The 23839-nt window shown below is 41.0% G+C and overlaps 1 protein-coding gene across 1 annotated transcript in view; it reads left to right on the top strand.

The window, feature by feature from the left end:
• The window catches only part of Fstl4 (follistatin like 4), a 405787-nt gene that overhangs the window by 25307 nt on the left and 356641 nt on the right, over positions 1–23839 (top strand). Inside the window, exon 3 of the mRNA XM_015492824.2 lies at positions 9215–9248. Coding sequence (XP_015348310.1) covers positions 9215–9248 — 34 coding nt within the window. The remainder of the gene's footprint in view (positions 1–9214; positions 9249–23839) is intronic.

The raw sequence follows: 23839 nt of genomic DNA, 5'->3' as shown, positions 1-23839 counted from the left end.
TCATCATGGACCACCTTGAAGACATTGACATGGGGACCTATGCATCCCTGGCCTGTCCATGGAAGGCTCACCTTTACTCAGTCTGCACAGACCTGGCCATATTGAGCCTCACTGAGCTTACTGTTTCATTTCTTTCTTTCTTTCTTTTGCATGGATACTTTTGAATCCCCACTTTTCCAACCCATATAACCAACATTTTCCCAGAAGTCACTGCTTCCCCATAATACTCTAAGGGACAGTGAGACTCTTACCCCCATCAGGGATGTCTGGGAACATGGATGAGGAGTTGTAATGATGGACTGGGGAAGGCTCCACCACCCTTTCCTTGGGCCCGAAGTGGACGCTGGAAGGCTCTAGGGATGGCATTTGAGGATCTGCATTCAAATTCTTACAGTAGCTCTTGAACTGCTTTTTGGTAGCTGAGAATTTGCAATAGACTTTTGGATTATGAAAAATATTACTCAGCATTCACATTATATTGATTCAAAAATAAAGATTATGCTGTTCAACTGCACAGTAAAATAGAGCTTTATGGAATGGTAATTTTTTACTTAAGTTCTTCTACATTATAGTGGGAGATAATGGATTCAGGAAGGGTACAATGAGGAATAAAGCTGTTGTATTGTATTGGTTAAATGACATTTAAAATGATTTGGCTGTCAAATTCGTGGAAAGGTTATGAACAGTGAATGAAAAATCTAAAATTAATTCCTTACTTCAAGAAAGTATGATTTATACCATAATAAAATTAGATTTTTAGTTAAAGAAATTTAGTCATTAAGTAATGCCCGTACGCTAACTCTCATTTATAACCATCTGGTTTGAAGCTTCTGTAGAAAATAATTTCTTCCTTAGGCAATGCATCCGGGGCCTTGGTGTCATTTATGTCAATGAATTTCGTTCTGTATATTTCTGCTTCAGCTTTTAGGGAGTTGCTTTTTCAAGTACTGGAAAGATGAATTCTTATTTAGCCTTAACAATTGAGGGAATCATTGAACTTATTTACCTCTCCACATGGTCTTATCTTTCTCCTTTAGTTATTTTCATTAATGATCATCATGGTGATGATGGGTAATGTCTGAGAACTGTGCATGCCAGACACCTGCTAGGCATGGTACAGGCTTATTTTTATTTAATTTAATCATCACAACTGCTCTATGAGGAATGAACTCTTCCTATATGAATTTTACATGCACAAACTGAGGCTGAAGACAGTTAAATCATTTAACAAAGGTGAGAACCACATAGCTGGTGAGATAAGCCTCGATGCAGACTGGATCCTTCTGATTTCAGAGACCCAACTCTTAATCTCTGTCCTATTTTTCATGAGTATCAATCACTTTCTTTGAGGCAGAAGAATGTGGGGCTAGGACTTCAAAAACTAGGTCCTGGCTGGGCTATTTCCTTCTCATGTAATACTCAATAGAACTGTCTTAGTCCATTTTCTGTTGCTACAACAGAATACCTGAGACTGGGTCATTTATAACTGCTTTCTCTGCAGTTCTGAAGGCTGGGAAGTTCAAGAATATGGTGCCAGCAACTGGAAAGGGCCTTTTCTCTTTGTCATGACAGAGCATCACACAAACAGGAATTGCATGCTCTAGACAGAAAAAAAAAAAAATCGAACCAAACTTATCCTTGTGTCATTAGTCTGTTCACATGATAATTAACCCATTCCCATGGTAATATGCTTAATCCATGACCTTAACACTTCTCAGAAGTTCTACCTCTTTATACTGTCACAGTGACAATTAAACTTTAATGTGAGTTTTGGAGGGGACATTCAAACCATAGCAAGAACTTTCTGGATCTATACATTAGGGACTGAGGGTTCTTTCCTCTATTCAACAAACTTCTAGTGTATACTCTGGGGTACTTTGTCTCATTTTATTTTTAAATTTTTTATTGAAGCATATCAAATAAAAAAGTGTACATCTCTCAAGTGTAGAGCTCAATTAACTTTTACGAATTGAACACATTCAGAACATTCCCAACATCCCCGAAGCCACCCTGTACCCCTCAGCCATTAACCGCCCCTAAGGTTAACCACTAATCTATCACCAGAGATTCTTCTTTCTGAAACTAATAAAAATAAAATCTTAAAATTGTGCTCTGCTGTGTCTGCCTTCTTTCGTTCACCATCATGCCCAAGATTCTTTCAAGTCATTGCATATTTCAGAATTCATTCTTTTGCATTGCCGTCAAGTTTTCTTGTATGGATCTGTCACTATTTGGGTTGTTCCCTGTTCTTGGCTGTTGACCCCAGGCTCTGATCAGCATTTTCAGCATGCATTTTCATGCTCACATGAACATACTTCTGTTGGACATACACCTAGGAGTGGAATGGTTGGATCAGGAAAGCGAGTCACAATAGTTATTTTTACAGAATTTAATATCAGGAATTGGCTTAAAGGATACTGAAGGATCAAAAAGGCGAAAAGGGACACCCTGAGATAACCAAGTATAATACCTGCAGGAAGCCACTCTTGTCTCCAGGCAAGGAGGCACATGGAACTCAGGCTTGGACCAACGAGTAAGGTCCTACCAGTGCCTGTCATCTGAGAGTAGGAAAATTATAGTTGCTCTGAATTTTTGTAAACATTTCCTTTCATCAGGTTTTAGAAATGCTATGAGTGCTGTGGTAGAGAGTAGAGTCCTCTTGCGGTTTGAACTTCTTGTGAAGTGCCTGTTCAAATCTTTTGCTTATTTTTCAGTTGGGTTATTTGTCTTTTTCTTATTGATTCGTGGGAGTACTTTGTATATTCTGAGTGAGTCCTTTATCAGACAGATGGACTGCAAATATATTCCCTTAATGACTTGCCTTTTCACTGTTTTAATTGTATCTTTTAATGAACAGAAGTCTCAATTTTAGCAACTATCATTCTTTTCCTTAATGGTTCTGTTTTTACATCCTATTTAAGACATTTACACCCATTGAAGGTCATGGAGATACTCTCTTATGACACCATCCCAATGCTTTATTGTTTTACCTCTCACCTTTAGATCTACAATTCATCTGGACGTGATTAATAGAGTGTGGTAAGGGAGGTGGTTGAGTTGAGGTTCTCTTTTTTTCCCCTCTGATGTCCAATTGATCTAGTTGCCAGCTGTTGAAAAATCATTTCCCCCACTAAATTTCCCTGACACCAGAAACTGAATATGCATGGTTTGTTGCTTATCAGTATACCTTTTCTCTTTCTTAGGGATTTATTCAGTTATTAATCTTTTCAAAAGACCAACTTTTTAATGGTGCAGTCCTCCCATTTTATTGATTTCTGCATCTATCATGTTTCTTTTGTTCTACCTTTTTTTAGCTTAAACTGTTATTTTTCTAGTTTCCTGAGATAGATGTTTATATCATTTCTTTCCAGTTTTCTGTCTAAAAATGCATTCAAGGCTATCATTTCCCTCTACGACTACTTTAACTACATCTTGCAATTTTGAAAATGTTATAATTCAGTTGTCATTCTGCTCAAAAATGTATTTCCTTTGTGATTTTTTTTTCTAATGGAAATTATATGATATGCTTCTGAATCCATGGGTCAAATATTTGGAGATTTTCCTTGTCATCTTTTTGTTACTGATTTCTACTTTACTTTCACTCTAGCCAGAGAACTCCACGTAGTTTCTATCCAATATTAGTAATTTGAAACTGTTTATGATTCAACATATAGTCACTTTTTATAAATGTTGAATGGACACAGGATGAATGCATGGTATACATTTGCTGGGTCGTGTTTGGTGTATATAAATTAAATCGAATTGGGTCATCATGATGCTTAACTCTTCTTTATCCTTACTCATTTCTTTTTCTCTTGTTTGATGAGTCAGTGACAGATTTCTTAAATTCTCCATTCAGTGTTTTGGGTTTTAAAATTTCCCCTCTTAGTTCCTTTAGCTTTGACTTTATATATGTTTAGGCTATGCTATTAGAAGTATACAAGTTTAGAATTGCTATATATTTCTGTAAATTGGCCCTTTTATCATTACTAACCACATGTTTTTATCACCAACACTGATTCTTGCTTTAGAGTCTACTTTATCTATAACACCTTTCTCTTGGTTGGAACTAATATGATTTCTTTTTCTTTTTCTTTCTTTCTTTTTTTTTTTTTATTCCAGGGATTGAACCCAGGAGCACTTAACCACTAAGCCACAACCCCAACCATTTTTAATTTTTTTTTTCTTTTGAGACTGGGTCTCACTAAGTTTCTTAGGGCCTTGTTAAATTGCTGAGGCTGGCCTTGAACTTTTGATTCTCCTGCTTCAACCTCCCAAGTTGCTGGGATTACAGGCATGTGCCACCATACCTGGCTCTTTCCTACCTTTTTACATCTAGCTTTTATATATCCTTTTGTATCCTTATGTTTATATCTCTTACAAACCACATAAGTTGGATTTTAACTAATTTGCCAATATTTGTATTCTAACCCATTTGTATTTAAATCACACACACACACACACACACACACACACACAAAAGGGAACCAGAAGGAAGTGAGTGCAATATCTTGCACACAGTTTGCCCTGGGATTATATGATTATGACTGATTATGAGTAGCCCATATGCAGGGCAAGAGACCAAGAAACAAGTAAAAAAAAATTGCCTCAAATAAGCAATAAAGAAGGTAGCTTCAAATAAGTCTCAAATAATGAAACCTAAGACCCCCCCAACTCCCCACAAGGGAGACAAAAATGAATCAAGAAAGAATGGCCCTGGTTAATGCAGCAAAGTTTCTGTTTACTCCATATACTCTTGAATAATTTCTAGTCCCAAGAATAATTTCTATTCTCAAGTATATCAAGATGATCCACTAATGTTCCATTTGTCTATCAAAGACAAGTAACACCTCTGTGGAAGGCTATAAAGTCATCCCCAGGGCTTTCTATATATAATCTCAGCATCCATACTAAATATGTAAGAACAGCATCAAATGACAAAATTCAAGGAAACAGGTAACAGAAATAGACCCACAGGCTATCTAGATCCTAAAAGGAAGAGACACATGCTTTAGAATAACTATGGCTAATACATTCATGAAAATAGAAAAAATGCTAAAATGCACCATAAAATTAGAATCTACTAGAAAAGAATCAAATGGAAATTCTAGAACTGAAAATTAAATAAAAGAATTCAACAAATAAATTTGATAGTTGATTCAACCCAACTAAAAATAGAAAAAGTCAAATGAAAGATCAGTAGACAATAACTAGATTGAAGACCTGAAAGGAAAAATAACGAGAATGAAAATATAGAAAAGTGTGTAGAAAAAAAGAGATAGGTAGCATAGTAAAAAGTCTAACAAGCATGCAATTGAAATTTCAGAGTCCAAGGGGAGAAGAAATTGGTCTGAACCATTATTTGAAGACATATTGGTTGCATATTTTCTAAAATCAGTGAAAGGCATCAAGCCAGAAATTGAAAACCTCTACAAACCCCATGCAAAATCAATACAAAGAAAACTATCAATATGTATTCACAGAAAAAGTAGCTGAAAATCTTAAAAATAACTGGAGGGTGAGTGATGGCAATAGAGCAGCAGTAAGAGTGATAGCTGACATTTCAGGAGAAAATAATGGAACCAGAGGACAATGGAATGACACTTTTAAAATTCTGAAAAAAAATTTTAAAAAAAACTTAGAATTTAATATCCACTGGAAATACAGGTATTCATAAGGCAGGCTAAATGAAGACCAAATAATGATACATTTATACAAATAAAACCTGACAGAATAAATTGCAATACTATTAGGACCTCTTGAGGAAAAAGAAAAATTATTGAGATAAATGCAAGAAGAATGAAGAGCACCAGAAAAGGTAAAAAAAATTATAAAGGGATAAATATAAATATATTTTGACTGACTGCCTAACATAACAATAATGCCCTATAATGTAAAAAATACTTGGAGAACTAAATTACATGTCAATATGATTACAAAAGGGCAGAAGCTCAATGGAATTGAAATGTTATAATGCCATAGCACTGACAAAAAAAAAAAAAAAAAAAAAAAAAAAAAAAAAATTAGTGCTATGAGATTAAGTTTATGGAATCACAATGATGACCAAAACAATGGTGACCAGTTTCCCCTGGACAGTGGTGAGTTTGGGGATGACCTCAATGGACTTTTCTTCTCTCCAAATACTGGCCTTTCAGTTCTGATGCCTTGGTTGCTGTTGGGAGCCTTCAAAACCTTTTCATTTATTTTTTTAAAATATAACTGTTATAGTTGTTCTTAGCAGAAGAATTAGTCCAGTACAAGCTATTCTTCCATTCTGAAGTGGAGGTGTATCTCATTTAATTTTTATAATATCGTCATAAATAAGTACTGCTAGTTTATTTTAGAATATGGAATATTATATGAACAGGCTTTAAGATATGATTTTGAGATTTGATTCTCAGTTGGCCACTGACCAAAATGTAAGATCTTGGTCAAGTTTAACCTCTTTTTTCTTTTTTAATCAATGTCTGGTTAAATGAAGTGGGGAAAACCTTGAAAGATAAGATGATTCAAGTTTTATTTAAACTATTCCCAAACTTAGTAAAAGGAAAACTGTCAAATTCATAGTAAAAAGCTGGTATCATTGAAATTCCTAATCTGAAAAAAGATATACAACTGTAGTTTATGAATATAAATATAAAATATGTAAACCAAACAATGTAAAAACATATGAAAAACCTATCAAACAGATCCAGGAGCACATTTTGAAAAGTATATCCTGACTCAGAAGCTAAGTTCAGAAATACAGAGATGGTGGAACATTATGAAATCCACTGTATAAGTAATCATGTTAATAGAGCTAAGAAGAAACTCATGTGATCATCTCCATAAATGCAGAAAAGCACTTGATAAGATTCAGCACATATTTTGTTTTATTTTTATTCAACAAATGTGTATTAAGCATCTGCTCTATTATAGCACTGAGGATGCAAGAGTAAAAAAGATACTGGCTCCATCCCAGCTCTCATTCCAGTGAGGGAAAGAGTCAATAAATAAATGAGTAAGGGAACAAGCTATTTTTAGGTAGAACATACATTTATTTTAAAAACTCAATAAAATGCATATTGACTTCATTAATAAAATAAACATAACTCAGGCCAAAATACTGCATTTTACTTAATAGGGAATAATGAGATTTTCTTCCTAATGTTGGAAAGAAGATAAAAATGCTCACCATGTTCACAACATTTAACATTAGAGTGAAGAATTGGTTAAGGCAATAAGACAAGAGAAAGCAATAAAAAGTATAGGAATCAGATCATGCTCTTTGTAGAGTAAATATACAAATAGGAACCCCCCCCCCCAAAGAATCAATGGAAAATCTATTAAGAACAATAAAAAATTAAGTGGTTATAAAATAAAAATAAAAATTAATTGCCATCATTTATACAAACAAAAACCAGTTAGAAGATGTACTGGAGGACAAGATTCTATTTATGATGACAAAAGATATACAAAAAAGACATATTCAATATATACACAAGGAAAATTATAAAACACTCCTTGATATTATTTTAAAGAACTAAAATCAGTATACTATGGTGATACAGCCACATCAATGTTTATAGCAGCTCAATTCACAATAGCCAAACTATGGAATCAACGTAAGTGCCCTTCATCAGATGAATGGATAATGAAAATGTGATATAGATACACAGTGGGGTTTTTCTCAGCCATAAAGAAGAATGAAATTATGGCATTTGCTGGAAAATGGATAGAACTGGAGAACATCATGTTATGTGAGATAAGCCGGACTCAGAAAGTAGAGGATGAAGGTTTTCTTCTATATGCCGAAACTAGACCAAAATAAAGGGGGAAAGGGGGAGGGGAACAGCATTCTGGGGTTAATTTGGTTCCTTGGGCTATGTGAAGAGCTGCCAGCCCGTCACATGGGTCCTCCTTTAGTCTCCACTCAGGCTTTTCACGCATTAGAGAGGTGCAGTCAGGGAATATAATTTGGGGGGAAGTCACTCTTCAATGCCTCCTCAGTTTCATCTCTAAGGTTGCCTCCCTCTCCTGACCACAAGAAGATGTTAGGCAAGAATGCAAAGGCCTGAGAGACAATGCTACTAGCTTGAAAGTCACCAATGCAGAAGGATCTTGGTTGCAAAGGTGAGAAGGTAGCTGGTTTTGCTTCTGTGGCCAGCATGTACTTTCAACTTATTCTCAACCTTAAACTTTTTATCCTAAGCTGGCCATTTGTGATACTTTTTGTTAATGATGAAAACACAGCGTACATTTCCAGCCTTTCCCCCTCATTACTTCTCACTGGGGCATTTTCTGCATCCTGAGCTACCCTGCATTATCCCACCACCTTCTCTTTTCTCCTGCTCTTTTCTCTTCCTAGTATACTGTCCCTCCCATATTCCTGTCTGAAAACCTGCCCATTCTTTAGTGCTATTTTCAAAGGTTCTTTAAAAAGCACTTTTACTTATGTTTCCAGCTGAATGTGAAATACTGGTATTTATCATGGCAAATCACCCTTTGATTTCTCAGTAATTTGTATTTCTTCTGTAGTTCCCTGTTCAACTGTGAATATTAATGCAGAGACTCTGTTGTACCTGGGTAATTCTGAAACAGTTTGCTTATTGCACTGCACATAGCTGGCAACAAAAAGATGAGACTGAATTAGGCAAATCTCAGGGCTCAATTCAGTCCAGTGGCATGGACTGCCTCTCTAAGTTGTCCATAAGATCCAGCCATTGGAAACTATGAATTGGGTATAATCAGTTACCCGATGAGTCAGTGACCCACATGGAAACACTGGTGATCTTTGCCGTGACACCACAAATTAGAACCTGCTTCTGGTTAGATAATCTTGGATCCTAAAGTACCTACAGACCAGCAGAGAGGTGGTACATCAACTGGAACAGTATCTGTGTTAACACTTAGGACCAGTCCAGATTCCACAGAAGGAAGAGTCTGAAAATTAACTGTGCTTATTAAAAATTGCATGATTAAATGTGTATATATAATTTATTAATTTATATGTATTTGTGTAAGCCCCCATGGCAACAAGTTGTTTACATTTATAGATGTGTGTGTGTGTGTGTGTGTACTGTGTGAAATAAGTAGACCCAACATTGCTGCATGTCACATTCTTTCTAGCCTGTTCACCTTTTTGTGAATATGTGACTAACAAGAGGTGAGGTATTTTCAAGAATCTATAAATATAAATTATTCTTCAAAAACACAAGTCTTTCTTTTCTTTCAGGAATCAAGAAGCTTTGAAGTCACAAGAAGAGAAGGTAGGGGAAATGCACTTATATCCATTTTACTCTCAGTGTTGACATTTGGGAAGTAGTTTGCTGAAACTAAGATGCACTCAGACTATGGACAGCCCTTTCTTTGAAATTTCATGTGGCGTTTTCTGGGAGCTGAATGCTTAGCATTCGGCTCCAGGGACTCAAGACTGCAGGACAGGTTTGCCTGTGAGAACTATGGCTTCCATCTTCAAGTATCCAAGGTGGGGCCTGGGGAACTGGCTCACTACTGAGCGTGACCATGGTCTCTTAAGATAAGCCTTGTTTTTGCATTTAATTTGAAGTCATTATTTGGATTCACAGAGCAAAATCAATGTCAATAACAGCAAAAATTGGTTTATAGTTTGAGGTATTTCAATATCTGGAAAGAGACACCACTGTGAAAAATATTTATGATTAGATTTTTATGGCTTTAGCTCAACTTAAGTAGAAATAACCAATTAATTTTCCCTTTGAAAACGATTTCACAATGTTCTATTTTCCTTACCGACATTCCTCCCGCACGTTTGTTTTCTGGTCTCTGAGGTAAGCATATATGGATGGTAATTTCAGAAATCTTTTAGTGGAAATAGAAATTTCCCTTATTCACTTTCAGTAATAGTCCCTATTAAGAGGATGCCTTTTGTGTGATTTGTGGAATCATTAACGATCATCTCCTTTTTGTAGGGACAGGAAGATAAATTCAAAAACCAATGTGAGTTCTTTGTCAGGAGTGTGGCCTTTGGTTTTCCGGTCATCGCATCCTTCTTGGTGTTACTGTCTCCAATAAGAGTGACAGAATTTAAAAAATATTAGCGGATTCCATATTTACTCCTAAATCTAGCACACACTCACTGACTGGTTAGTTCCTATGTTAGGCAGCCCAGTGAGGCTGGTCACGTTGTCAACATGTCTTTCTAGAGCTTGAGAACATAAACTTGCAGTATTATTTATATTGGGCTCAATGGGTTGCTGCTGTCCATGATGCTGAAATCCCAAATCTGAAGGATATGAGTAACCTAACACTACAATTAACTTCCCGTCTCCCATTCCCATTTGCCATTGTCTTTGGTTTTGGACCCAATGTCCGCTGAATCATATCCATAGGACAAACTGCATTGTGTGGCTATCCATACAAAGTGAAACTGGATGAAGGTGGATGGGACAGGGAAGGATATTTTCACTGAAAGTTGTGTTCATGAGGGAACAGTGACCATGTAAATTGGAGAAAAATAGCCTGAAAGAGAGAAGTTGACGTGAACTTTGGTTTTGAATAATATGCTATTCATGTCAGAACCCCTGAGCATGAATGTTTGGAATTAATTTGCATTAAGGAATCACATATACACTTAACCTTTTGGGAATCTTACTGGAAACATGTCTAATAAAGCTGTGCTTGTGGAAGAATCATATATATTTTCACTCAAAGGTTTAAAATGTCCTGATTTGAACTTATGACTTCAAATCCCCAGAAGAATGAGATTGTCCAAAGGCACCATCAGTCTGTGCTGTCCTTACCTACAACTTCTTACTCTTTTGGAAGCATCAGCTTTTGCAGCTAGCTGACTGGGAACATATGCTTTGGGTTTGTACTAGCAAATTTGTCCTGACATATAAATTTCTTCCTTCCTATTATGAGCTAATGTCATTCTAGCTTGTCAAAGTTGAGTGTTTAAGAGTTCCTGAAAATAGTTCAATGGTTTGATGTCAATGCTTACAACCTGGTAGGCAGGAAGGAAGGAAGGAAGGAAGGAAGGAAGGAAGGAAGGAAGGAAGGAAGGAAGGGTAGGACCCTGCAGGTTGGTTCCAAATATTTTGGGGTCTGACAATTCACTGACACATGTTGTAGAGTTAATATCCAGAATAGTGTATGAGTACAAAAATGATAGAGGCACTGTGAATATTTCAGTAAATGATTAATCCTACAAATAGAAATAGATCATTATTATCTGGCAACATGCACTTCAGAGTGGTTGCTGGCTCTGACTTGACCTGAAACAGAAGGAGGAGCAGGTAACTAAAGCCCAGTTCACCAGGCCTAGGAGAGTCCCCAGAAGTCCAGAGAGCAGCCAGGTCTGGAGAGGCAGCCTCCTGAGTAACTCCTGACTCAGGATAAACACTCCATTTGGGGTTTAGCATCACAAATGGGTGGCGCATTACAACTTCCCACTGTATGACTTTTGGAAACTCTTGACAGTCTATGGAAATGGACTTTGGGGTGAAGTGAGTGCCCCGTGTGCCTCGGACCTGCTCTCTGCCTTATTTCCCTTTCTTTCCTCCCAGCCTTAGGTGCATCCACAGATCATAAACCTAACCTTCTTGCCTCTGACTTTAAACTTTCCCACAGCCTCCATGCTTTGTCCTCCATCTCAAATCCACTCTCCTTCAATCCTGCCAACTCTTTCTTGAAGTATGTGGTTTCCCCTAGTTCTTAGATGTAAGGGCTCCTATCCAGTTACTCATTGCCTAGAAGCAAAAACCTTCCTCTCTATCATCCCCATATTCCTTATGGCCCCAGCCCAGAGCCAGCAATGCTCAGAAATTGTTTCTTGACTTCAGCACAAGCTACCCATCTTCATTGTCTGTGTAGTCTTTTCATCCTGGGCCTATCATGGTGAGATACAAGAGAGGCACTGAGATCTTTGGTTCTCAAAAGGTACTTTTGAAGACCTTTCTGTGGATATGTTAGATATTCCTGGCTGAGGCACTGATGAAGTGCTTTGTGTCCAAATAAGCTTGGTATTATAGGATGTCCTCCGAAAGATATGTTGAAGTCCTAACCTAGAACTTGTGAATGTGACTTTATTTGGAATTAGGTTTTTAGCAGATGTTACCAAGTTAAGATGAAGTCTGACTGGATTAGGATGGGCTCTAATCCAATGAGTTCATCCTTAAAAGAAGAGGGAACTTTAGACACAGGCACATTGGAGAATGCCACATGATGATAGAGAGAGTGGATTATGGGCCACCGTCAGAAGCTAGGAAGAGGCAAGGAAGGATTATCCCCTAAAGCCTTCAGAGAGGGAGTGAGAGTATGGCCCTGTCACCCCTGATTTTGGACTTCCAGTTCCAGAACTATGAGAAGATAAATTTTTGCCATTTAAGCCAACTGGTCTGTGAAACTTTATTATAGCAGCCCGAGGATACTGATATACTTGGAAAATATTGGATTCAATAAACTTAAAAGTTCATTTTTGGTCATTGCTTCAATGATGTTTTTTGCTGCAGAATCTCTCCTGGTTTTTCATATATTAAGTATGACTCTCAACAGGGAATTCAACAAAATGGACTTGGTTGGCTTTGGTGCTCGGGGATGGCATTCCATGCATTACCCTTTGCAAACCCTGGAAGATGGAGAGCTTCCTCAGAGTACCCAGGCACCTGAGAAGATTGTATTCCAGAGACTGAGTCTGCACAGAATTGTGAGGTGGCAACAAGGATACTCACTAAGTTATTATGAAGTTTTTAGAGAGCTCTCACCTTCTTTATCTCCCTTGACCTTCAGTGCCCCATGACACAAGCAGAGATCACCTAATGCACAGAATACTCCCCTTCCTTTCCATGTGGACTCTTAGTAGAGATAAGAACTCCCTCTGGGATGATGCCCCTCTGGCACCCTGGACTTCACTCTCATGGGTGGCAGTTGCTTAAATCCCCTGATCCTGCTTCATCACATCCAAGCCTAAAGAGTCAGAGAACCCTCAAAAGAAAGTCTAAGGGCTTTGTAGTCAAGTTAGATTTGATCTCTCTCTCTCTTGGGAACATCAAGGGAGATCTAGTAGCAGAGATAAGGGAAGGGCTACAAGACCAATAGGGTGTCTCCTGGCAGGGTCACATGCATCCTCAGAAGAGAAGGCCATGGCTTCACTTGAAGAGTCTTGTATTCCCCTCCACCCTCATGCCCAGGATCTGCACAGGAGGAGCTATGGTGGCTGCTATATCTTTTCTGCTTTTCAGTTTAGGTATTTCTAAACCTCTATTCAAACACCTAAAATTTAATTTCAACCTTTTTTGAAGCTTCAGCAAGAGGTGCCAACCTTCCCTCTCCAAGACACTCGCTTTCCACTCTGAGGGTCCGTGCGGAGTGTGACTGCCGGGAGTCATCTACTCACACCAGCACTTTTCTCTGACTGATCCCATCACGTTGAATTACAGCCATGATAGAACACTTGAGTGAGCTGAGCAAGTGGTTGGGATAATTCAGCCCTTGTCAGCCATCTCAGAGGAGCAGGGGGTGTGTGTTAGCTCCTCCAGATGTGGGTGATTGTGCTGTGATTAGAGGGTGCGAGTTTTAGGATGGGCACCAATGTCACATTGCATTATTTACCCTCCCAAGGATGGCTCACTCGCTCTGGGTTCCAGCCCAGCCCAGGTCAGCCTGGCCTGCTTTCCAGCAAGTCTCTGAGGGAGACTGGGAGAGGAAGTCTTCTGGGAAAAGGAAAGAAGGGAGTGACAGTCACACACACACACACACACACACACACACACACACACAGCGCTTGAGTGTCTCTGGTTGCTGGGGCTGCTTAGCAATGCAAATCAAAGTAAACATAACCTGCCAGTCCTCAGTGGGAAGCCAGAGTCTCACTTTCTGAAAACCTTGGAATTAGTCCCTATCTGGCAGCTGCCTCTAATGGCCCCTTTATAGTTCCCTGCATCTGGGTGAACTTCAGCTATCAAGAACTGCATCATGTTTACCATTAATTTTGATTTTGTTTAGCAGATGTTTTCTGGATCTCTCTGTTGCCTGCATAATCCATCTCAGTATAATGTGAAGTGGCTGACTCTTTGGATGAAACAGATTAATAAACTCTTCGGTTCTTTTGAGGTAACTTCTTTAATGACTGCAGATGTAGGAAATTTAAAAGGAAGCCATCCAGAGTTGACAGTGCCTGGGGCAGTGGGTCTTTTTCAACTCAAGACTTCCATCTGGGGAAAGAGATGGAGTTTCCCTCCCCGTTCCACCCTCACTCCTAACAGTAGAGTTCATTAGTCACTGGGCTAATGAAGTTGAGAGTGATCTATCTGTGCACACTCCTAACCCTACAGTACACCTACTTGTCCCAAGTTGAATGGGAAGTGGGTGGCACAGCTGGCTGGGGTGTTCTGCTTAAGTAGACTGAGTCAGCATTCAGTGTTGATCATGATCAATGAGTGAGTGGTAGAATCCCACCTCTCACTTATAGTGTGACTTAGGGAACGCTACTCAATCTTATCTAAAAACAATGGGGATGGTAATAGTGCAGGCCACTAGTCCCAACTCTGGGTTGTAGAAACCCAACTTACACTGACAGAAGCCTCAGAGGCTCATGAATGTTCCAAGGGTGGATTGGGCTTTCAGAGGAGCTAATACAAGGACCCTCACGTTGTCCCTCTCCTCCCTTCTCTTGGCATGTTGGCCTCTTCCTGGCCTCTTACAGGCAGCTGCAGCTCTCAGTCCAGCCTGTCCACCAACCCAGAGGGTGAAACCATTTCCCTCAGAATGCCAGCCGAAGAATGCCAGCAAGGACTCAGATCTGCCAGGCTTGTGTTTTAACTCACACTCTAAACCTATCACTGTGGTCGGGGGCTGAGAGTGGTGGTGGGACAATGTACTGTGATTGGCTGAGATCATGTTTTCCTTTGAGGTTTGCAAAATCCCCCCACTCTGACCACAGCAATGGTTTGGTCCCGGAAGGAAGGATGCTGGGCCGTCATGCCACCACGGCCTTCATGGAGAGGTTGAGGTGGGTGACAGTGCCCATGGAGCCCTTGGCACAGTAGGGGCGATGCTGATGGTGCTCCATGATTTGGTAATTTTCATGATATCTCTTCTCATCCTGCATCTACATATCTGGCAGAGACATAGAGGACTTTCTTAAGTCACCAAGTCCATTTTTATGTTCCTAAACAGACTGACATGGGAGTTTGGATGTGATAGCCTGCTGACTTTTTCCATGAAGATTTATCTTAAACTTAGCCCATTCTTATCCCTCTCTTCTGTTAGAGTCTTTCTTTAACTTTCTGTTCTAGTTGTCACATCACCATCTAGGTCATAATCGGAAGAACCAAACCACCTTCTTCTTGATGGTGCTTTAAAAAACTTAAGGACAAACACATATGAAACTTCTTCCCCTAGATCATGGCTTTTCTGGGTTGTGGGATCAGAAATTGTCCTCAAGCATCACAGATACAAACTCTTCAATTACTGTTCATAACAGGCTCTGTAATGGTAAGAAACAGCCTTTCCCAAGGACCATGGCAGACAAGGGCTCTTCCTCAAGACCAAATGAGGCATACTCCAGAGGGTTCTCTAGCTGCAAACAACTCCCAGTTTCTGTTCCCTAAGGTTCTCCAAGGCCATCCTAAGTACCTGGACCGGGAAAGACTAGCCTGAGATAAGACAGCCCTAGTGAGCCTGCTCCTGAGTCCTTTCATCCATGGGCCTTCCAGTTTCTGGATAAGTGACTATTCCATCCTGTCCCCTGGTGATAGCAGGACTTGATGGTGTACATCTCAGGGCTTCTGATGGAGCCACTCACCCAGGACCACAGCATCATTCATCTGAGGGAGGAAGCCTGGGTCTAGGGGCAGCTTTTCTGCTGTTGTGTAGATATGAGTCCTGGAAAAGCAAGAGACAAGTCTTTTCTTTCCAGGGTCCCCTGTCCTTGACATATAGGGGACCTGAGCACTGAAAAGGTGTTCTATGGCTGGCATATCCCAAAGCTAACCAAGTTCTATAAACTCTCCATTCCTCATTCTGGTAAAATCACAGCCATGGGGCGCCTTCCAGGTTGTTTGGCTGTAGACCCCACAGTTCTAGGACATTTAGTCCTATCTGCCGTGCTTGTTCTTCTTTCTAATTCCTTGGACGTCTTATTCTCCTTGGGGGTTGACATTGCAATATTTGGAACATAGGTGTCTATCTGAAATTTGTGGGGTAAGAAGTCATGATCCTTTCAAGGGTATAAACACTACAGATTTCTAAGTACCACAAAATCAGCTCTTAAAAGGATAATGTCATCTGAGGCATACTCATCCCACCCAAGGCTCAGGGTAGAAGTTGAGGATGGTCCCACAAGATCTGCCGGGGGGGCCCCCTCCTTGCCCAGGAGACTCATCTTTCTTCTTTGCATTTCCGGCAGAAGTTAAGGTTGCAGTTTGTCATCTTCATTCCTTGCCTGGCCCCCAAGCCAGAAAGAGTTTCCCTGCTTTTCAGGAACCCTTGAAATGATCTGCTCTGTGTAAACACTGAAGCCCTTTTCAAACCTCATGAAGCTGTTTGCCCTGGCATATTAATGTGCCATCAGCAAGCCTCTGGGGTTAATTATCTGTGACTTTAAAATCATTTGTTTCTGTCTCTGTCTCATTGCTGCCCAGGCACTTTCTTTATTAGGAAACAAAGCTCAGAATCCAACTGACCATTATGTTCTAATTCTCTTCTTGTCACCAAAATTAGTTAATCTCTTAAAAATTGGTAAAAAAAAAAAAAAGAGAAAAGAAAAGAAAGAAAGAAACCCTGTCAAACCTGCCTTCTCATTGTCTTCAGACTGTGTTGTCTCTTCACAGACCTTTAATCTGTGCTTTGGCAGGAGTACAACCAAAACTAGAAGTAGTCTGCAGGCTGAGAGGTCTTATCTAAATTAGTCGGGCTGCCAACATTCTCTTTCCCCAGATTGGCCTCACCAATCATTAGCCCTTTCTGCTGCTGGCTATGTGAGGTCTCCCCAGCGTGTCTTCTAGAGTATACACTCTGGTGAAAGAATCATGGTGACCCTGGAGGGTCCTTGCCAGTCAGGTGGCCAGGGTTGGGAGATCCTCTGTGCTGTGATTCCTCTCCTAGTCTTTCCTATGTTCCTATTTGAGTTATGCTTCTTGACTACAGCTGCCAATTATTTCCCAGAAATGTTTCAGGGCCTGGGCAAGGAAAATTTTGCACAGGGTTAAATGTTATATAAAGGCAGATGACCCTACCCTGAGCTCCCCAGGCAGTCAGGGCATATGCACCATAGAAATGAGCAGGTGGGATGGTCACTGGCTTGGTGGAATATTGACAGTGACCTACAGTCTTCCAGGACGAGGTTGCAGCCAGCAGCAGAAGGTGTGGGCAGGTGTCTAAATGCAGTCAGCATGATCAGATGGTGCACAAAGCTGGTTTACCTGTGGACCAGATTCCACCTGCCCCGACCCGTCCTCTGGAAGCCACAGCTTCTCAGCTCTTTCTGTGGCTCTCAGTTGCCCTTACCTCTTCACTGCCTGGGAGCCTTGTTGGACAATGACTGTTTGAAATGGAGAAATAACTCCCATGGGAAGTGGCACAGTTCTTAGGGTTTATTGGTTGCTAATGGAACTTCCCTTGAGTTGGACTGAGGTTGTTTGGTGTGCAGGGACGCCAGGCTGTGGTCATCTGTAGCTGAGTCAGTTGAGAAGATGCACGAGTGTCCTATGGACAGAAAGTCTTGCCTGTGTGCCCACATTGTGGCGGGCTAACTCTCAGGTGGGTCCACAACAGAATGTGAGAGAAGTTGCCCAGTATAAGCAACTGGGAGCCTGAAGGAGCAGCTCCTCTGCTGTTCTGGTGGAGGCAAAGCCTCAGGGTCTTTTCTCTACAGGATGCTCATCTTGGCAGGGGGGTCTCCTTTTGACCCTTAGTGGTGCATTGTGTCAGTGGTGACTTTTTTATTTCAAATAACAAAACCCAACTGAAGTAGCTCAAAAACAAACAAAAAAAAAAGAGGACTTATTGCAGGTACATAATTGGTTAAGCAGGGGCGAGGGATGTTGGCTCTAGGCACAGTTGATGTGAGACCCAAAGATCTGGATTTTCTCTTCATTTTACCCCTCTCAACTGACTCCATATAATGTGTGCCACCATCCCACCTCAAAATCCCGAGTGCAGTGAAAAAGAGACAGCCTCTGGTGTGCTATTTCCCACAAAAGTGCTAGGCTTTTGTGGAATTGGACCTGCTCAAATCCTGTGTCTTCCCCTGCCACCCCCAATCAGTGGCTGGGGCTGGGGGATGCCTTATGCTGCTGGGTTTAGGAGTTGTCAGCATATCATGACCTGAGAAGGTAGCTCCTTAAGTAACAATTGGGACTGGGTCTGAGAAGGGAACATGGAAACAGGAAGGTTTTAAAAAAAAAAAGTCTTTGTGCATATTACCAGTTACTTTATCATTTTGCATTTGGTGTCTGTTACCCCCTCCACTCACCAAGGGATTGTGAGCACCTCCAGGGTGAGTTAAGATTCAGCAAACCTTCCCCAGTCCTTCGGGGGAAGGTGTTCTCTCCCCATCCTTAAAGAAGGAATCCAAGGCCCAGGGATTAAACTGGTGACTTCAGATCACAGAAGCTTTCAAGGGAGGGTGAGTTTGAACCCAGATCTTGGGGGATAATTTCAGGACACTTTTTTTTTTTTTTTTAATTCATCACAGGTCCCCCTATGATTAGGTCTCCTGCTATCCTGTCCCCTGTAAAGGACACAGGATGGCCCATATGAACCGTCCCTTTGGACCTCCTTCATGATCTCTTCTCTGGCCCTTTAGCCAAAACATATAGGATCAAAGGTGAAGGGGCAAATTCTTCCACTCATGGTGGCTTATGTTCCTTCCTTAATGGTAAATTGTCAGAAAATTTTATTTTCTATTTGTCCTAAGAGATCCCCTTCTTTATAGGGAAGAGGGCAGTGGGCTCACTGGGCTGGCTGCTTTGAAGAAAGCATTTGGGGACTGGGGGCAGGCAGGGACTCAGGCTTGGAGTGGGGCCTTCCCCATAGCCAGAGGGATCAGGACCCAATTTTTGAATAAGCAGTTTTCCATTTGTCTGTGTGTGTAAGACAATTTGGGAGCCAAGGGCTCACTCCTTTAATATAAATTCTGTAGATTAGAAGGTACTTAATGGAAGCATTTTCACAGTCTCTTATTCAAGCGTCATAAACGCCCTCTGTGACAGGCATTGCTAATCTAATTTGTAAATAGAAAAAAAGGTTGGGGGGGTACTCTGAACACTATAGGAAAGTGATCAAAGAACTAACACAGGCTTCATGGGGGGAGCATGCAGGAGACCACACATCCTCTGAGGAAATGCCACAATGTTTGGACCATTCTGGTTAAAATGTTCAGGTTCAAAAAGTGGACTCCTCCTTCTGCAGTTGACATGCCACAGGGTTAGGGGGACCTGCCAAGGAGCCCTGTCTTGTTGCTGCCTCCACAGAAAAAACAGAGACCTTCAAGTTCAGAAGTAATGGGCCTTTAAAAAATTCCATAAGGCTGGGAAATGAGTTGTGGGCATCCAAGTGCATTTCGATCTGTTTGTTTTACTAATTTTAGTGTTTGCTTGTTCTCTCTCTTTTTGCTGGAAGCAACATTCCTCTCCAGCTGCTTGGCTGCTTCATTTGAATTTCTATCCTTTAAGGGAGCCACTGCATATTTGGACACAAAATGGGAGTCCTGTGGCTAGAGGAGACATTTATTTGTTAGGGTCAGATCCAATCTCACGCTTAGAAACCAGCTAAAAATAAAATGAGTTGAGGTTTGGGTTTATTCATTTTTTTTTTAAAGACAGTAGGTCTATAAAGCTGTCTAGCATATCATTTATCCCTCTTTATGCAGAACTTAACAGAATATCTTATACTTGGATGGTGTTACCAGGCTTCTTTTTGCTTTCAAAGAGTTTCTCATCTGTCCTCTCATTTAATACACTCAAGAAAACCTGTGTGGGGGACGGGAAACAAAACCAAAAACAAAAGAAAACGTATGAATCAGGAAGAGTGAATATGTTATCATGGGTAATTGGCAGAGGAGGACATTGATGCTCAGAGACAGCAAGGGACTTGCCTCACATCACACAGCTAATTGATGTGGAGCTGGAGCTCATGACTGCCAGTTCTGTCCTCCTCCCCGTAGGCTTCCTCTATAAACATGAGCTTATGATAGAAGTTTTCAAATTAAGACTCAATGGGAAAGCACACTGTTTTTAGTCCTGTTTTGGTTATCGTAAAGGTAACTTTTCCCATCTGTCAATGTAATGATCCCATACCTTGGGGATTCAGAATAGTCAAACTGTGTTTGGAGGAAATAGTATAAGTTAATCATTTTTCACAGTACCTTTCTGTAGTGAGCTTTAATTATCACTTGACATATTTCATGGCTTAAAATGATGACAGTTTAAAATAGAGCCAGTGAGAGCCAGAAAAAATCCATCCATTACCATGTGTCAAATGCTGTATTAGAGTAACCCCCGAATTCAGATGCTGCCTAGATAGACTGCTCCGCAGCAATTTCTGATAGCTACAAATGTCCTTGGGACTGAAACCAGATCTAAGAACTCCATTCTGATTCTGCTGGGACCATCCACAGGTTCTTGGCTGAGGCCAGACCTGTGGTGTGAGTTTGGTACCACATTCCAGATGCTGAACCCCCCAGTGTTCTCCCTCATCCAGACCTCTTCCCGGTCTTCTGCAGCACTGCTAATGAACAAGATAATTCATGTGAAGTGTGCTTTGCAAGGATGAAGGAAAGCCATGCAGACTACAAGGTGACAGATGTCTCCCAGTGCCTCTTGGGAAATTGTACACCTTTCCAAGATGAGAAAGTGGCATGGCAGCTTTTTGTTGATGTCCTTGTGGTTTCCTACGTTCAGCCCCATCTGTGTGTTTAGGAAATAATTGAATAATTGTTTCTTTCCCCCAAGAGATTTCTGGAAGTTGGAGCTGTCCGGAGCTGACCTGTCTGTCCAAATTTCACATTTCAATTTGGAGAGTCGTGGGAGAGCAGCAAATAAAGCCATCTCAGAGGTGTAAATGCTGTTTGACACATATTAGCTTGATGCTTATCTACTGCTGACAGCAGGATCCAGTAGGACCTGGGTGTCACATGTCAGAGACACTTTAAAATCTAGGGAGAGACATGCCTATGGTCAACCCTGTGCAGGTGATCTGAGAGAACCCTGGATTTGCACAGCACTCTGGTCAAGGTGTCCCTAACATCCCCACGCCCACTCCCCAGGTTTTCAAAAGGTCAGTCCCATAGCGGGTCTTCATGGTGTACCCTATGCACAAGGCAGCCTTTCTGAGTGCTGGGCATGATGGTGACCAGACCCCTGTCAGGAGTTCTGGCCCTCTTCTCAGCTCCACCATTCATGGAACCATCCCAACAACCCAAGCCCAGATGGAAGGTCCCTACAGGCTCACAGGCTTGAATGGGTGAAGCAGTTTGTCTGAGGTTTCATGTCTATGAGTAGCAGAGGCAGACGTGAGCACCTGAGCCAGTTCTTAGGTCGCTAGGCTCTCTTCCTTTCTTTCCTCACTTCCTGCCTTTGAAGAAGGTTTCCCCTCTCTCCAGGATGGCACAGTGTCCAATGTACCCTAGATACTTCATCATCATTTCCTAGTGATGGGAATTCTGGTTAACTGAATGTTCTAGCCAAGCTCTCTGTTATCATTTCTACATATTTTGTTTTCTTGCCTTAGAGGAGAAAAAAGCCTGTGCCACAAGCCATAAGTTTTGCCAAGTTAACTTATTTTAACCGTAGTTCAATGTGGCCACATAGCATGACCCCTGTCTTAGCAATGAGAAACACAAGCTTTGAAAGGGTTAGTGAATTGATTGGCTGCACATTTGAGGTAGCTCGTGGCTCTTTTGCTGATCTTACTGTCACTAAACATTCAGAGTCCTTTGAGGGAAGGTCTTCCTGGATCTCACTGTTGTGTCTTCCCTAGGACCCTTGTCCTGAGGACAACCTTGGCTTTAAGGGAGTCTGCAAGGTTTTGTTCTTTTCTTTCTTTCTTTCTTTTTTTGGCAAGGCCATTTCTAAAGGGACTGTCTTGAAAAGCTTAGGGATCACAGACATGTCTATAGCAATGCCTGATGGAAAACAGAGGGAAATGGAAAAGGAATGTCTTCCTAGCAGTCACTGGGAAGCTCTGCTGCAGAGCCTTGGTGTAGTGGTGGGGATTCTAGTCCAAACTGTGGGCCTCTGACAAACCTAGGCTTCCTCTCTCCTCCTCCTCTTCTTCTTCTTCCTCTTTTTTTTTTTAACTTAAATTTTTTTTTATGATGCTGGGATGGCACCCAGGACCACATGTAAGCTAAGCAAGCAAGCACTCTACAGCTGTGTTTCTTCCCTCCCTCTGTACCACAAGACTCAAACTCTCTCACGCCCCCTGGAGGACAGAGGCAGAATTCCATTTTGTGGCCAGGTTACAATGGCAGCCTTGAAGTGGACTCTTATGTTTGGAGCACAGGGAATGAGTAGCAAGAGCAGGAAACTGCCCAATAGTGCCTTGCCCTTTGCCCTAGGAGTGCTGGGAATTTTGTGGTTCTGCTCCCATGTTCAAGGGGCCAAAAGAGACTTTTGCCTACACTGCCTCTCCTATATGATGTCAAAACCTAAAAGTTATTAGTTTCATACCCTCTTTCCTTAAGAATACCCTCAAAGTCATTTTGGGTCTTTCAGAAGTTGTATAATTTCTACTAAGCCACATCAGATCCTGCCTGAGGAACTCTCCAAGCCTGTGTGTCTCTGTAAGGAAACTATCATGGGCTTCCCCAAGACCTCCGAACCTGATTTCTGTTCTGTATTTGTTTTATTTTTTATTATTTTATTTGTTCTAATTAGTTATACTTGATAGCAGAATGCATTTTGATTCCTTGTACACAAATGGAGCACAACTTTTCATTTCTCTGGTTGTACACAATATAGAGTCACACCACATGTGCAGTCATACATGTATGTTCCTAGGGTAATGATGCTCATCTCATAATGATGTTCACCATTTTTCCTACCCCCATGTCCCCTTTCTTCCCTCCCTCCCCTTTGCCCAGTCAAAGTTCCTCCATTCTCCCCACAGTCCCCCATTATAGGTCATCATCCACTTATCAGAGAGAACATCTGGTTTGGGGGATTAGCTTACTTCACTTAGCATGATATTCTCCAGCTCCAAACACTACCTGCAAATGCCTGTATTTGTTTTATATAATAAGACTCAGTCCAGCAGCCCATTGACCAGATACAGCCTGCAGCCATATTTTGTTTGACTTACAGTGTTGGCCTGTGGAATTTTTTGGCATTTATATCGTAATTTGGCTGAATTGCCATCATTTTAAAATGAGGAAATTTTACATACATATCCAAATTTGCATATTATCGTGGAAAGTGAGGTACCTTGGCAACCCGGGGCTGATTCAGCCTCAAAGCAACAACAGGCTGAAGTGACAACAGCCATGTCCTTAGAGTATGCATGCTCTGCTGTTGGCCACAGTCCACACCATTCCCTAGTGTATCCCTGATACTGAGACCAAATGGCAGACATGGTTCTAAATATAAATCTGACAAAGTGGAAATTCCTAAAGCACCACATTCACTAAATTATCTGTGTGGCCTTGGGAAGCATTTGAGTTTCTGCTCCCTATTTTGCACTCAGGTCTAGAATGTGACCATCATGGCACAGCAGAAGTAGATGTCAGTAAGAAGAAAACTTGGGGGGGCGGGAGGTAGATAAGCATGAAGGCTGAAGCAGTCCTTATCTACTGTGATAGTCGACTTTTTATCAGTGTGACCAAGATACCTGACAAGAACAACTTACAGGAGGAAAAGTTTATTTGGGCTCATGGTTTCAG

Source organism: Marmota marmota, unplaced genomic scaffold (genome assembly GCF_001458135.2).
Source record: "Marmota marmota marmota unplaced genomic scaffold, marMar, whole genome shotgun sequence".
Classification (NCBI taxonomy): domain Eukaryota; kingdom Metazoa; phylum Chordata; class Mammalia; order Rodentia; family Sciuridae; genus Marmota; species Marmota marmota.
Note: the sequence above shows the minus strand (reverse complement) of the source record. Positions and strands in the feature narration are given on the sequence as shown.